At 53.0% G+C, this 14761-nt stretch overlaps 1 protein-coding gene across 1 annotated transcript; it reads left to right on the top strand.

The window, feature by feature from the left end:
* The first annotated feature begins 2546 nt into the window (after positions 1-2546).
* Positions 2547-13231, top strand: RHOD (ras homolog family member D). The gene is made up of 5 exons (XM_043972650.1): positions 2547-2781; positions 8117-8204; positions 10641-10750; positions 11596-11730; positions 12886-13231. The coding sequence occupies exons 1-5, from the start codon at positions 2653-2655 to the stop codon at positions 13054-13056; spliced, it is 633 nt and encodes a 210-aa protein (XP_043828585.1). The 5' UTR covers positions 2547-2652; the 3' UTR covers positions 13057-13231.
* Positions 13232-14761: the final 1530 nt, after the last annotated feature.

Genomic DNA, 14761 nt, shown 5'->3' with positions numbered 1-14761 from the left:
TCCCTCCTAGTTGTAGATTTCTCACTTGTATGTAATGTGGATTTTGTCATCTTTTCCATCTGTACTGCCTGGACATCCCCCTCTGCGCCACAATCCCAGGCCCGGGCCCTAGCCCTGGTCCTTACTATCTTTGCTTCCCTGGAATGTGTGTGTGTGGGGGCAATATAAGGAACCCTGGCTCCAGAAGACCTCTGATACCCACAGTGTGACCTTGGACAAGTCATGTACCCGCTTGCCCCTCAGTTTCCTCAACTGTAAAATAAGGGCATTGGATTAATTGTCTCCGTTTTACAAAAGAGGAAACAGAGGCTCCATGGGATAAGGCACTTAATGTGTCTCTGAGCTAGTCTTTCCCTGACAACCAATGGCCAGCGCGGCCCCCAGCACTAGCTGCATCAGCATGATAAACCCAGGCAGGACTGCTGGGCTTGGCAGAATCTCCACTTCCAGGAGGCCCTTTGAAAACGTACACTGACTAGTCTCCAGGACTTGGGGACAGCAGGCCTACTAATGCCCTGTTGATAGAATTATGAGTTGGGTCAACCTCTGCAAAGCAATTTGGAATTATGCAAAGGGAGGGGATAAGCCATCCACACCCTTCAACCCAGAGATCCCAGGGCAGACTTACTGACAGACTGATTACAAAGGAGGTCAGAGACAAAAGAAGGGTCTCTCAGACACAGAATATTCAGGGCACCACTTCTTGTGGTGGCAAAAGGAGATGGCCGGTCCCACCCAGACTAGGGAATGGTCATACAGGCTCTGGACTGTGAAGAGAATGGAGTATCACTGCACTGTGAGAAACCAACTCAGGGAGAATTCAGAGAAGTTCAGGAAGAATTCTCTTAACTGATGCATTCTGAAGGGGGCAAACTGTGAAAACAATATGCACAAATGATGACAGCAAGGAAGTGCCCTTCTGATGCAGAGGGATGCCCGGACCCTCGGGTAGGGCAGGCATGCTGATTTTGTGAACTGTTCTTTACCTACTTTAAAATTTTTGTTAAAAGGGATGGATGGGAGGGAGCAAGGAGATTTTAAGAAGTGACTGTGATGTAAAAGCAAGCTGCCTGAGAAAAAAAAGACTAAATAACAACTAAGAAAGAGCAATTATGGTGCAGTGGGGTAGAGAGCTGGCCTTAGAGCCAGGCAGACCTGGGTTTAAGTTCCACCTCTGACAGATTGGCTCTGTGATCCTGGACAAGACACCAAACTTCTCTGGGCTCTTAAAAAACACAGACTTGGTCTAAGAGAAGGTGTTGATCTTTTTTTTTTTTTTAAAGTGGGTCAATGAGGGTTAAGTGACTTGCCCAGGGTCACACAGCTAGTAAGTGTCAAGTGTCTGAGGCCAGATTTGAACTCAGGTCCTCCTGAATCCAGGGCCGGTGCTTTATCCACTGCATCACCTAGCCGCCCCCGAAGGTGTTGATCTTTTTTGGAAGGAGTTCCCTATACCCATGAAGTCACCAGTTCAGTCCCCAGCCTGTTCCTCCCTCCCTTCCTTCTCTTGGCCAAAGAGGTGGGAACTGCTAGGGCAGAATGGTGCAGACACTGTCAGATGAGGTCACCTCATCAGTTATTTCTGCTTCACTGGTTTCTTTGATACAAGGGAGGGTTCAGTTCCTGTGTGTGTGTGTGTGTGTGCATTTCTAGAAATGATTGATATGTAAAAAACAAAAGACTTCAATAAAGCCTTTTAAAAATCTACATCCACTTTCAACTAAATGAGCCACTGGAAAGTGATGGGTAATAGGGAGGGGAAGAGCAGGTGGGAGAGAGGGCAGATAGTGAGGCTGGGGAGAAGGAGCCCTTCCCATCTCACAGGTTGACAGGAGGGGAAGGGTCCCCAGTCTGGCTGGTCCCAGCAGCCCAGCAGAGCTCACTGACGGGGTCCCTCCCTAGGACTGGCCACAAGCCCCAGCAATGGCTAAAACGACCTGGGGAGGGGAGTGGTAGGCAGGGAAGGCCCTGCCACCCCTCAGACCCTTTGAGCTCCGCTTGTGCCTGGAGTTCATTCTGAGACCTTGGGGTGCCACGAGTATCTGCAGTAAAATGAGGCGTGGTGGATAGGATGAGAAGAGAGGATCCCCTCCAACCCCGCCCCCAGGGTATCCTAGCAGTAGCCATTTTGCTTCCCCAGGTCTCCATTCTCTCTTCTGTCAAACAAGGAAGTTGGACTAAGCAGCCTCTAGGCTGGAGCTCTGATCTCCAGGGTCCCTGCTCCCTTGCCTACCCAGCTGCCCCGCTGGGCCACACCTTCACCCTGGGAGTCTCCAGGTGTCACACACAGCTCAGCCAAGCCTTCTCCAGCTTCCTGGCTTCCTGCAGGTGGTGCCCGCCCCTTCCACATTCCTGAGCTCACATACCTGCAGCCTTCCGGGCCTGTCACCAGAGGGGCTGGGCTGGGCCAGGGCTACATCTGTAGCTCAGTAACTCCCACCTCCTCTGGAGATCCAGCAGGCCCCCACGGCCCCCACAGCCTCCCAGCCCCCGGAGGCAGAGAGAAGATAGAGGGGAGGTCCCGACCTGCAGGGAGTGGGGGAAAGTCCAAGGAAGAAGAGGAAGCCTGACCTTCCCTCGACACACCTTCCCAGAGAGATGCCCGCTGAGCAGGACGGGGCCTTTTGAAGGACCGGCTCTGGGGCCAGCGGCATGCAAAGGGACAATGAACCCCAGCCTTCGGACCCAGCTGTCCCTACCATCAAGGTGGTCCTAGTGGGGGACGGTGGGTGCGGCAAGACGTCTCTGCTGATGGTCTTCGCCAAGGGAGAGTTCCCTGAGGTGAGTACTGACTTCCACATACTGGGGCACCCCACGCAGCAACACACACGCACAGCGGCACCCTTTGTCATGTCCCCTGCCCACAGTCACACACAGCTGCCCTTCTCTGCCCTTCCCCCTCTCTCCTAAGAGATCCCAGAAGGGAAAATGGGGGCAGGTGCCTGCAGGGGCCGCTTCCCAACTGCTTTCCAAGTTCTTTCCTTCCTTGCTGATGGCAGGCAGGGCTTCTCCAGCGTGAGGGAGTGGGCCCAAGCATCATGCTGAGGCATGTTCAGGGTTTGATGTGTAAAGGCCCAGACCAGCCCTGCTCCCTCCCCTCCTCCTGTTCTCCCCTGCCCGTAACCAACCAGGACACCCCTTCAGTGGTCCACTTCCTAGTCCATCTACCAATCTGAACTCCCTTCCGGACCAGCCCCTACCTCACAGGAAGAGCTTTTTCTTGGGCGGTCTCCCCCATTCCCCCGCCACTGTGTGTTCCGTCCTTCCTTTGGAATAGAGTAACAATACTAGTATTAACAGCATCGGACATGGGCCTTTTGAATTGGCAAAGCTTTTCCTGGATTATCTCAGGTAGGTGGGAAGACTATTTCTACTTTACAGATAAGGAAACTGAGGCAGAGAGAGGTAAGTGCTTTGCCCCTGGGTCACATAGCTAGGAAGGTAAAGAATGCAGGATTTGAACTTAGGTCTTTCTAAGTGCAAGTAGAACCCACTACCACTGGGCCACCCACCCAGCAGCAGCCCTTTGCCTCTCTAAACTAATCGCTTACATCTCTCTGTTTTTCTATACCCTTACTATCCAACAAAGGCCACAGGCCACGTTGGCTCAGAGGCCAGAGAGCCTGGGGCTCAGGCAAAGTGGACGCCTGAGGGGTTTTCTCCTCCATGAACAGAGTTGGTTTCTTATTGGGCTAAAACCTACTGGTTTGCAGGCCAACACTCGGAGGCACCTGTGACCCATCAGCTCAGTCCCATCTACCCGTCATCAAGAAGAACTTGACTGACAGCTGCTACCCCTTCCACATGGAGCTGCCCCCCCTTACCCCCCTTGCCTAGAAAATCCATGGGGACTCTTTTGGCCCGCAGTGTGTACCAGAGAAGTCTGACTTCCTTCTCTCTTTCATGGGGCATTCACAGCACCTTACTGTAAAATCTGGGTTGGTATTATATAATACTATACATATATTTTATGCATTTCTGAGTTTCTGCAACTCTTCAAAACTCCACCCCCCCAATCCCCATTTAATTTCTTATGTGGCTAATGATACATGTAAACCACAATGGGAAAAGTTAAAGTGTGGAAGGGATAACTGAGACCTGAGAAAGGCCAAAGGCAGCCCCTGGGATCAGGGAGCTCCCGGTCCAGTGGGGGAGGTTGCAGGAAACTACTCTGCAGAGACAAAGATAGGGAGACAGGCTAAATGGTAGACAGTCTGGGAGAGATGGCACGAGCCCGAGAGGGAATCTTATCTATTTTCTTTGTCCTGGACCCCCACCTGGGCTGGAACTGCTCTTCCTCGGCTTCTCTCCAGGCTCCCAAGGGCAGACAGAGAACAAAGGAGGGGGAAGGGAGCAATCTGGGCATGCTGACCTGGAAGAGAGTGGTATCACGGGGGTACCTATGGGGAAAGACAGGGGCCTGTCTTCACTGGCATATGAACAAACTCCCTCCACTAGTATAGGTTGGCACCTTCTCTGGAACCACAGTTTATAAGGCTGGGGAGGGCGGGCTCTTTGTGCAACATGCTACAGAACAGAAACTGATTGGAGGAGCTTCGAGAAAGGGCGGGGCTCTCTTTCCTCCAAACCTCACCCAAACCCTCAGGCACCAGAGGACAATGGGGGGAAGACAAGCCCTTCCCAATCTGGCCCACATCTTTTTTCCAGTCTTATTTCATATGTATTTTTCAACATGTATGACCCCTTTTGTTTTTATGTCACATTCACTTCCAAATATAGCTCTTCCTTCTCCTCCTCCCCAACAAGGCTTCCCTTTTCGTAAATATTAAAAAGAAAAAAACCAACTTCAGCAGAACCAATCAGATGACTGTGTCTGCTGGGGTATGCAGTACTCCATACCCACAGTCCCCTACCTCTTCAGTGAATTTATAGGTTCCTAGACTTAGAGCCGGAAGGGTTGCCATTGGAAAGGCGTTGTAACCCAACAGCCCCATTTGACAGACGAGGTCCAGAGAAGTGCTGGCTCTGCCCAAGTCAAACAGAAAGTGGTTCTCTGACCCTGGCCCACACAGCCTTCCTTCTCCCCCCTGCATGCTCTGAGCAGTTCCCTGGACATGACATTCCGTCTCCAGCCTCCAGGCCTTTACCCAGGCTGTCACCTGGGTAAAAGATGTAGTCTCTCCTCTCCTCCCCCTTGAAGAGTCTGGTCCTCCTGCCCCTCTAACCCTCCTGGAGGTCTAACACTCTCCCCTGGGCCTTTGCTTTGGTGAGGATGGCTTCCTGCTTATTGCCATGTGGCCTATCTCGCCTGTGCCCTTTTGGTGGGGGGAGCACACTTGGTGAGGGCAGGCCCGCCTCTCCTTGGTGTATCCCACACCGGCACCCTAGTGGTTTGGGGGAGGTGTCATGGCTGGCACCCTCCCCCAACCACAGTGACGACAAGCCATCTCTCCAAAGGCCTGCCTGAGCCTTGGCCCTCCCCCTTGTAGCCCAGGAGGAGGAAATTTTCCTGGACTCCAAAGCAGGCCCCATGTTTCCCCTCCCCCATGGGAATGACCCGGGAAGGGCAGCAAGAGCCTGGGCCCTCTTTAGCTGCTCAGAGCTGATTAATGAGTAGCTCAGATTAGCTGCTTATCACTTCTACACTCCTGGGGAGGCACTGATGGAGAAGGGGGACACAGGTGTGGAAGCAGAGATGAGGGCTTGAGAGCTGCTCGGACTTCTTGGGGGAGCCAGCCCAGGCCTCTGCAAGGGACCCCAGGCAGCCCCCTCCAAGCCTCTCCTCACCCTGTCTTCTCAGTCACCAGAGGGATCTGGGTCATGTCATTTCCTCACTAGACTCTGAGATCCAGGAATATTCTGGCTTCTCTGTCTTCCCATCTGAGCACCTTGATACACAAGAGTGAGGTTTTGGGGCAGCTAGGTGGCACAGTGGATAGAGCACAGGCCCTGGATTCAGGAAGACCTGAGTTCAAATCCAGCCTCAGATACTTAACACTTACTGGCTGTGTGACCCTGGGCAAGTCACTTAACCCCCATTGCCCCGCAAAAAAAGAAAAAAGAGTGAGGTTTTGTTGGATGGTCCAGGCTAGGTCCAATGGGTGGAAGGTAGCCCAGTCAAGAGAGCTGAGGCCTGCAAGGGTGCTCCCAGCTGTAATTGGGGAGGTTCTAGGTTAATGGGGGTACAGTGCTCTGTATATCTGGCCAGCCTGTGCTCATGATGCCCTCTCCCCACAAGCCCAGGGGTGCTGGTGAGCCTTTGCTTTCAGATCCCAGATAGGAGGGATGGTCCACCTGGGGAGACACAGGACGGGTTTTCTGGTCTCATCCCAGCTCAGTTTTAAGGTCAGCAGTCTTGAGAAGCAGGTGGGGCAGGGATTACCATTCCTACTTTATAGTTGAAGAAACTGATCTGAGCAAGTTAGAAAACTTGCCCAGGGTCACACTAGCCCAGGGTCCACAGGACTCCAATGTCCACTGGAAGCCCAGCCTGGGCATCCTTCCTCCCTCTCCCACACCTGACCTGACCTCTAGGCCCTGGGCAGAGTATGTGTGTGTGTGTGGGGGAAGATCAATCAATCAGTCATGTGGGTGCCTACTATGTGCCAATCTTGGCTCAGGACCCTTCGGGTACAAATCCAATCAATGAACACTCCCCACCTGTTAGGTCTTGGGGGAGACCACAAGGATGAGTGGACATGGAATCAATGAAAGGCACAACTCCAGCTCCTGAGGGGCTCAGGCTCGGGGCTCTCCCACAGCCTTTCCCTTGTCTTCTGATCTCCAGCTCTCAGCACAGTGCCTCCACATAGGGGTGCTTAAGAAACTCTCACTGGAAAGGTTTGGGGGAAGGGAGGAGGCCCCCAACATCGGCGAGGCCCCCACTCCTGACCCTCGGCCTCCCCTAGGAGTGCTTGTCTTGTTGTACCCTGTCCCTCCCAACCCTGAGCTAAGGCCTATGTCCTGTTGACTCAGAGGCCCCAACTGCCCTTCTGAGTCACTCCCTGGGCCCAGCCACAGCTGGGTGGGGTTCTGCCCTTCCTGGCAGAAGACCTGGCCCACCTGGCCCAGCCCTTATCTTCCAGGCCCTCAGCCCTGAGGAGGGGGGCAGGGGCACAGCCTGGAGGGGGGTGGGGGTGGGAGGCCCCTCCCCTCCAAGGCCAGAGGGTCTCCTTGTAGCCTTGGGGCCAAGGCCTCCCCGCCACCATCTCAACGCCTGCCTCACATTTCTATGGTGCAGAAAGTTCCTGGCTCGCCACAGTTAAGAGGAACTGAGAAGTTCCCATTCGTTGGGAGAAGGGAAACTGGGCTTCAAATCATCCCAATGTCCATAGATTCTCTTTTTGCCTTTGAGGACCCAGGCTAACCATCCCTCCTCCCTCTGCTCCCCTCCCCTTCCAGTGCTCATCGGGGTGACCGTGAAAGCTGAGATCTGACCTGGCCAGTTTCCCCTCCTGTTTCCTTTCCCTTCCCAGGATCTCTCCACTGTACCCCTTCTCTTTTCCACCAGCATGACACAGGCCCTCGTTTCTTCACATCTGGACTACTGAAATTGTCTGCTGCTTTGTCTACCGGTCATGGCTCTCTCCCTACTCCAGGCCATTTTCCTAAAGCCCAAGCCCAACCATGTCACTCCCCATCTCAATCAACATCAGTGGCTCCCTATCGCCTCCAGGATCAAATGCAAAATTCTGCTTGTTCAAAACCTTTCATGACCTAGCCTTATCCTGCCTTTCCAGGCTCCTTCTCCCTTCTTCCTCCTCCTCCTCTGTGTATGGCTTCCTGGCTGATCCCAGAAAGTTCCTCCTCCTTTGGGCTGTGGGCATTTTCTCTGGCCGTCCCCCAGGTCTGAAAGGCTCTCCCTGCTCCTATCTGACCCCTCCCCCCTTTATAGGAAGCCTTTCCTGATCTCCTTCCTGCCTGTGCCTTCTCTAGAGATTCACTCCAATACATCCCGTCCATGACTTGTGTGCCTGCTGTTTTCCCCATCAGACTGTAAACTCCTTGAGGGCAGGGAGGGTCTTTTGCCTTTCTTGTATCCCCAGAGCTTGGCACAATACCCCACACATCCTAGACTCTTACCATTTGTTAACTGACTCTTGGTGGCCTCCAGTCTCCCTCTGCCATTAAACACCTTTTCTCTCCTTCTACTCAGGCCTATGTTCCCACTGTCTTTGAGCGGTATTCCATGGTCTTGCAGCTTGAGGGCAAACCTGTGAATCTCTACCTCTGGGACACAGCAGGTAAGCTTGCTGCAGAGGGGAAATGGGAGGCAGAGGCTGGATGGCCTGGGGAAGCCCGTCTGTATGAGGGAGATTCAGAGCTTAGAACCCTAAGCCCTCACCCTAAATTCGCCTGCCTGCCTTCCAAAGGCCCAGGGCCCCAAAGACACAGGGTAAAGTTGGGGAGAGAGGAGGAGGGAAGGATACAGACCTGCTCTCGTCTCCCCAAGGCACCACCCCCTCCTTCCTTTCCTCCAGTGTATGCCAACGCCCTTGCACTCTGGGCCACAGAGCCAAGAAGTGACCCCAGCCTTAGCTTCTCAGTTTCCAGTCCCAAAGAGCCGTGTGTACAGAGAAGTCTGAGATGAGGCCGACTGGGCTAAAAGCCAAGGCAGGAAGTAAGCAGCTCAGGAGCTGTCCGACCATAGGTTGCTGACCTTCCCCCCACTGGTGCCTCTGCCCTTCTCTTGCTCCCACACACAAAAGCCCGCTCTTTGTCTTGACAGGTGTCTACCTTGTCCCTGTCTGTAGCTCCACCCCAATAAGTCCAAGTAGGGAGGGGGAGACAGGTCTCCCCTACAGGTCACTGGCCTGGGCAGGGCTGTGGGGCTTTTGCTCCGTCCTGACTGGCCTGAGTCATTGCACAAGGACCCTTCACCAGCCAGACCTTGCCCAGGTGACTTCACCCAGCTGAGCAAGGGCCCTCCTCTGCTGCGATCCCTCCCTCCCAGTCCACAAATAAGGAAAGCAAAGCACCCCCCAAATGCCAAATGTTCCAAGGGGAGCTCCTGAGACCAGGGTATAGCCTGGTGCCCTAGATTGGGAGTCAGGAAGTCTAGGGTCTGATCCTAGAAGTGGCCATAGTTGTGTGACATAGGGAACATCTCATGACCTCTCTAGGCCTTGACTTCTTCAGCTGGGAAAAGATGGCCCTTCCCAGTCCTGACATTCTGGGTCATTCAGCTGACAGGCAGGTAGGGGGCACCACAGTGGATAGAGTGCCTGGGCCTGAATTCAAATGGTGCCTCAGACAATTACCAGCTGGGTGACCCTGGACAAGTAACTTTACCCAGTTGGCCTCAGTTTCCTCATCTGTCAAATGAGCTGGATAAGGAGATGTCGAGCCAATCAGGTATCTCTGCCAAGAAAACCCCAGATGGGGTTACAGAGAGTCAGACGAAAATTTAAAAAAAGGACTGAAGAACAATAAAACAGTTCTGACATGCCAAGTTCTTTTTAAAAATATTATTTTTTCCCCAATAATATGTCAAGACATGACATTCTTTGTTCTAAAGGTCCCTCCCAGTTCTGATGCTCTTAACATTTTATATTCAGGAGTTCTCAACTTGGAGTCTATGAACTTATTTTTAAAAAATATTTTTATAATAATAGCTAATAGCCAGTGGCTGCAGGATGTATCCAAAGCACTTTACAAATATTTCATTTGATTCTGATCACTGTGGATTTTTGGGGGGGTGGAGGGGGGGAGCAATTGGGGTTAAATGACTTGCCTAGAGTCCCACAGCTAGTAAGTGTCTGAGGCCTAATTTGAACTCAGGTTTTCCTGACTCCAGGGCCAGTGCTCCAATTGATCGATGTTTTTCAAAAGAATTGGTTTCTTTTGTAATTCTGTGTTAAGAGTCTTTGCATTTAAAAACATGATTTTTAAAAGGCTCCACAAGGCCTCCTCAGAGCCAGAAGAATCCAGGCCACAAATAAGCTTAAAAGCCTCCCTCCTTCCCTCCCTTCCTCTTCTTCTTTCTTGAAAAAATAGCATATTTCTTTCCAATTCCACGTAGAATAATTTTTAACATTCGTTTTAAAAAATTTGACTTCCAAATTCATTCCCCTTCCCTAAGAGAGCAGCAATTTGCTAAAGGTTATCCAGAAAGCCGCCATTTTGGGTTCTGTTCGGAGGGTGCTCTTCCCTCTGGGATTCCATAGCCAAAGGGCCCTCTGGCAACCCATGAATCTGGTCTCCTTTGGTCCTTTCTCCTGTTGCTAAGCACACACATGGTGACGGCGACCAGTGAGTACTCAATCAATGCCAATGAGATTCAAACAGCAGACGTACCGACTGCAGCTCTTTCAAAGGAAAAATGATTCTCCAAATACAAAGAGGAGCAGACGGAGCTAGAATGGAAGGGGCAGAGAGGGTGTGACCATAAGGTGCTAGAGAGACATTTAGATTTCAACATTCATTTAAAAATATAAATAGTGAGAACTTTATGTTGAATTGCTTTTTAGTGCTGTTTAGCAGTAAACAATAATTTAAGGAAAATAAATGAAGAGGACAGGAGAACCAGGCCTCATCCTTAGAATGAGGGGTAGGACGAGGTGCAGTCTGCTCCCCTCTCCCCCTGCCCCAATCTCTGGTACAGCTAGGCAGAGACACTTCCCTGGGCATCTTGGGAGTGGGCTGGACAATAAGTGCTCTTTCTCACTGCTCACTTATAGGGCAAGAAGACTATGACCGCCTCCGCCCGCTGTCCTATGCAGATGCCCAAGTAGTGCTCATGTGCTATGATGTCATGAGCCCCAATAGCTTCGACAACATCCTTTCCAAGGTCAGTGCACTGGGGCGGGGTGGTAGGAGATGGCCCACCCCCACTCCCTGCTCTCCTTCTGCTGAAAGGTCTAGCTTCCCCCAGTCCCTTGGAGAGGAGGAGAATAAATATTGAATTTGGAGTCAGAGGGCCTGGATTCAAATTCTGCTTTTGTGACCTAATAGCTGTGCGACCCTAGACAAGTCACTGTGCTGGTCCCTCTCATCTCTACAATCCACAAGTCTGTATGATCTGACCTCCCCAGGGAGCCAGTGAGTACTGAATCCTCCAGGGGCCAAAGTGGCTCCAGGTGGCTCTGAGGTTCTTCTAGTTAGGGGGAATGGCCCAGCACTAATGCCCACTCTGTCGTGGATTCCCCCAAGTCTTTTTTGGGGGGGAGGGAGGCAAGGCAATTGGGGTTAAGTGCATTGCCCAGGGTCATACAGCTAGCAAGTGTTAAATGTCTGAGCCCGGATTTGAACTCAGGTCCGGTGCTCTATCCACTGTGCCACCTAGCCACCCGCCCTCCCCCAAGTCTTAAAGACATACTTTGTACTTAAGATTAGAACAGAATACTATCAATATGGAAGGAATGGACTGGGTGAAGCCTCTTGGGGGTTAGTGAACTTTGCTCTGTTCACAGCAAGGTCCATGAGAGTGTGGACAGCACAGGGCAGCTCGGTCCCACTGCTGTAGAAATGACTCCTAACAGGTCACAGTGAGGGCTGAGAACTCGAGCTGGCCAGTCTGCAAAGGGCTCTGGGAGAGAAAACTGAGGCCGGCCCGGTTCTCTCTCTCCAAAGACTTCAGGGAAGTGACAAGCTGCCCCTTCCCCGATTCATGGTCTCCCTTCTCTGTCCGGACAGTGGTATCCAGAGGTGGCACACTTTTGCCCAGGGGTACCCATCATCTTGGTGGGCTGTAAGACTGACCTGCGCAAGGACAAGGTGCTGCTGAAAAAACTACGTCAGGACCGCCAGGAACCCATCACCTACCAGAAGGTATGAGCCTTAGGCCTGCCTTGGCCTTTCTGGGAGGTAGTAAGGTTTCCATCACTAGAGGGCTCCAAGGGCACATTAGAGGACCATTTGTGGGATCTGTTTAGAAGGGGCTGATGTTAGACCAGATGACCCCTGAGACCTCTTTCTACTCTATGACTGCAGGACCTCAGGCTAGGGCACTCTCTGTGTCCCTCCACAGGAACATTCACAAGAAAGAGAAGGCCCCTACCCCAACCACTCATCCTCAAAAGTCTCTGGGGAGGCAGAGGCTAGGCAGTAACCTGGGCTGAGCAGGGCCATGTAGCCCTCCCAGGGCAGGAAGCAGCTGCTTTCCAACCTCACACAGGTCCAAAAGAATCTCCCTAGGGGCAGCTAGGTGGCACAGTGAATAAAGCACTGGCCCAGGAGTCAGATGTACCTGAGTTCAAATCCGACCTCAGACACTTGACACTTACTAGTTGTGTGACCCTGGGCAAGTCACTTAACCCCAATTGCCCTGAAGGAAAAAAAAAAAGACTTAGATGGGCTGGTCCTGGGCAAAAGGGCCACCTCTTCCTCTGAGACATGAGCAAAGTGAGAGTTCTGAGGGGTGGAAATGCCCAGGCTCAACATGGGCAGGAAAGTCAGAGGCAAGAAAGAGAGAGAGTTCTCTCTCATGGAGAATGAGTTGGGGGCTTGAAGGGAGAGAGTAGATTGGGAATTGTTGCTCGAGGGACTCAGGAAAGAGCCCACGGGAAAGGGTAAAAGGCTGTTAGGGACAGGCTGAGGATGGCTCCCATGCCCATCACAAACACAGCCCATGGCTTTCTCTAACTCTAGATGGGCGGTGAGGGAGGCAAATGGCATCTCTCTGGGTGGTGGTAACTACAGTTGTAGAACAATTCTAATGCTTGAAGGAAGCTGGAGAGATCAGAGGACCTAGAGAAGGAATGGACCTTAGTGAGCACCTATTCAAACCCTCACCTTTTACAAATAGGGAAACTGAGGTCCCAAGAGGTGCCAGGCCTTGCCAAGGTCTCCTGGCTTGTAAAATTTGTGATCTGGTCCAGGCTGGTGACTTTCATGGCTCCTGCTGACCCAGAGGGTGGAACAGCAGCGAGGATGCTGGGGAGGGGGCCTCTGATGCCAAGGTTGCTTTTTGGTTTCTTCCCCCAGGGCCAGATGATGGCAAGAACAGTTCGAGCAGTCACTTATCTCGAGTGCTCTGCCTGGCTCCAGGACAACGTGCCCTCTATTTTCCAGGAGGCAGCAGCGGCTGCCCTCAGCAATCGCAAGCAGCGCTGTCACAGGCCAAGGCTGGCTTGGAAAGGCTGTGTGGTGACCTGAAGGCCGAGGCCGCGTGCCCCCCATGGCCAGCACAGAGATCCAGCTACAAGTCTCATCCCCTCCGTCCCCTCTGAGGAGTCGTGGAAGGGGCTGAGCAGGCTGGGCTAACTCAGTCTCTGACACCAAGGCTGATCCCTTTGCTGGCCAGGAACTATCTTCTACACACTAAAAATAAAGCGCTTCCTATGACCCTAACAGGTGGCCTATGAGAGCCCCCAGCACCTGGGGGGCTGGAGTCAAGCCCTGCTGGGGCTGCCTGCAGCCACTTGGCCCCTTGGCGTTTCTTCCACATGGGAGCAGAACCATGGCCCGCCCACCTGGCCTGGAAGCCCGGGGTGGGAGGGGGGTGGGGAGATTCAGTTCCCCCCCTCCAAGGAATAAGAATGATTATTATGAAAACAACCCGCTGCACTGTCCTTTTCTAAGGACTGGCCTTGCTTCTGACTTGGGCGACAGTCACGCTAACTCACATGGAGGGCATTGGTCTGGCAGGGGAAGGCCCAAGGGCATGCCGGGAACATGGGGGCATGGGAACTTGGGCCTGCCAGCTGAGCCTGGTACCCAGTCAGCCCATCTGGCCCTGACCTAAGCAGTGCAAGTGGAGGATTTTGTGCCCCCAAAGAAGGACTTTGCATCCTGGCCCCTTCTGGCTCCTCTGGGTACATCCTGTGCCGAAGGAGTGGCACTAGAGAGGTGCACGCCAAGGAGGCAATGTCAGCCTGCTCCTGATGACTACCCTAATCAAATCAGATCACGATGCTTAGTCTAGTGCTTGGCACACAGTAGGCCCTTAAGAAGTACTTGTTCCCTTTCCCCGTTCAGGAGGGGTCTAGTTAGATGTGGTGTCTGGCCAATGAGCACTCAGCTCCCTGCGCAAGGCCCACCTCTCAGGCCCCACAGGTGACTTTAGAAGATACTCAGGGGTTGGGCAGGGAGTCTCCTGGAAATGGGCTTCCTCTATAGTGATGATGAACCCCCAGGTCCAGGCTCTCCTCTCCAAACTGTCCCCTTAAGAGCTGCCCCTTCATGGGCTCTTGCCATAAGTCACCTCATCTGAGTCACACAAACCCCCTCTGAGGTGGGGGAGTCAAGTAATTTTACAGATGAGGGTACTGAGGCCCAGAGAAGGGAAAAGAGGCAGAGCTGGGATTCCAGGGTAAACCCAAGACTGCCAATCCTCTCATGTTCCTCACAGACCTTGATGTGCCCAGATTGGTACCAGGTATTGTTGGGGAAACAGAGGAGTGGGGGATAAGGCTGAAAAGGCAGGCTGGGCTCCCACTGAGAAGTGTAGGCAATGGGATCTAGCTCTGTCTCCCTCTAGGGACCCTGTTAAGGGCCAGCCCATGACTCCTTTAGGCCCAGCCTAGCAGACAGCTGGAAGTGTAGGGGTGAGGGGGCCGCAAGCCGGTGAGGGCTGGGAGAGCTGTAAGGGCCAAGTCGCTGAACGGCAGGTCTCCCAAGAGCTAGCACAAGTAGTGGAGGCTAGGTTGGGCCCTGCAGAGGGGAAGGAGGGAGGGGGGAAGAAGGCCATCCAGTGCAATGCCCAGGGCTACCCTCCAAAGGGCCATGGAAAACAGCTGAGACCTTCCCTGAAGCCCCACACCCAGGGTCTCCTCTCTCTCCCTGCTTGGGTCACAAGAGCACTGGCAGGTGTTCCCATGGCACCAGCCTCTGCATAGAAGGGGCAGGGCTCTTTCCAGTG

The sequence above is a fragment of the Dromiciops gliroides genome, chromosome 6, assembly GCF_019393635.1.
Source record: "Dromiciops gliroides isolate mDroGli1 chromosome 6, mDroGli1.pri, whole genome shotgun sequence".
In the NCBI taxonomy this organism is placed as follows: Eukaryota; Metazoa; Chordata; class Mammalia; order Microbiotheria; family Microbiotheriidae; genus Dromiciops; species Dromiciops gliroides.
Note: the sequence above shows the minus strand (reverse complement) of the source record. Positions and strands in the feature narration are given on the sequence as shown.

Excerpts from the sequence above, each read along its gene's own strand:
- RHOD (XM_043972650.1), top strand. The coding sequence starts at position 2,653 with ATGCAAAGGGACAATGAACCCCAGCCTTCGGACCCAGCTGTCCCTACC. Across the intron at positions 8,205-10,640 it reads CTACCTCTGGGACACAGCAG|GGCAAGAAGACTATGACCGC; the intron begins GTAAGCTTGCTG and ends GCTCACTTATAG. Across the intron at positions 10,751-11,595 it reads TCGACAACATCCTTTCCAAG|TGGTATCCAGAGGTGGCACA; the intron begins GTCAGTGCACTG and ends CTGTCCGGACAG.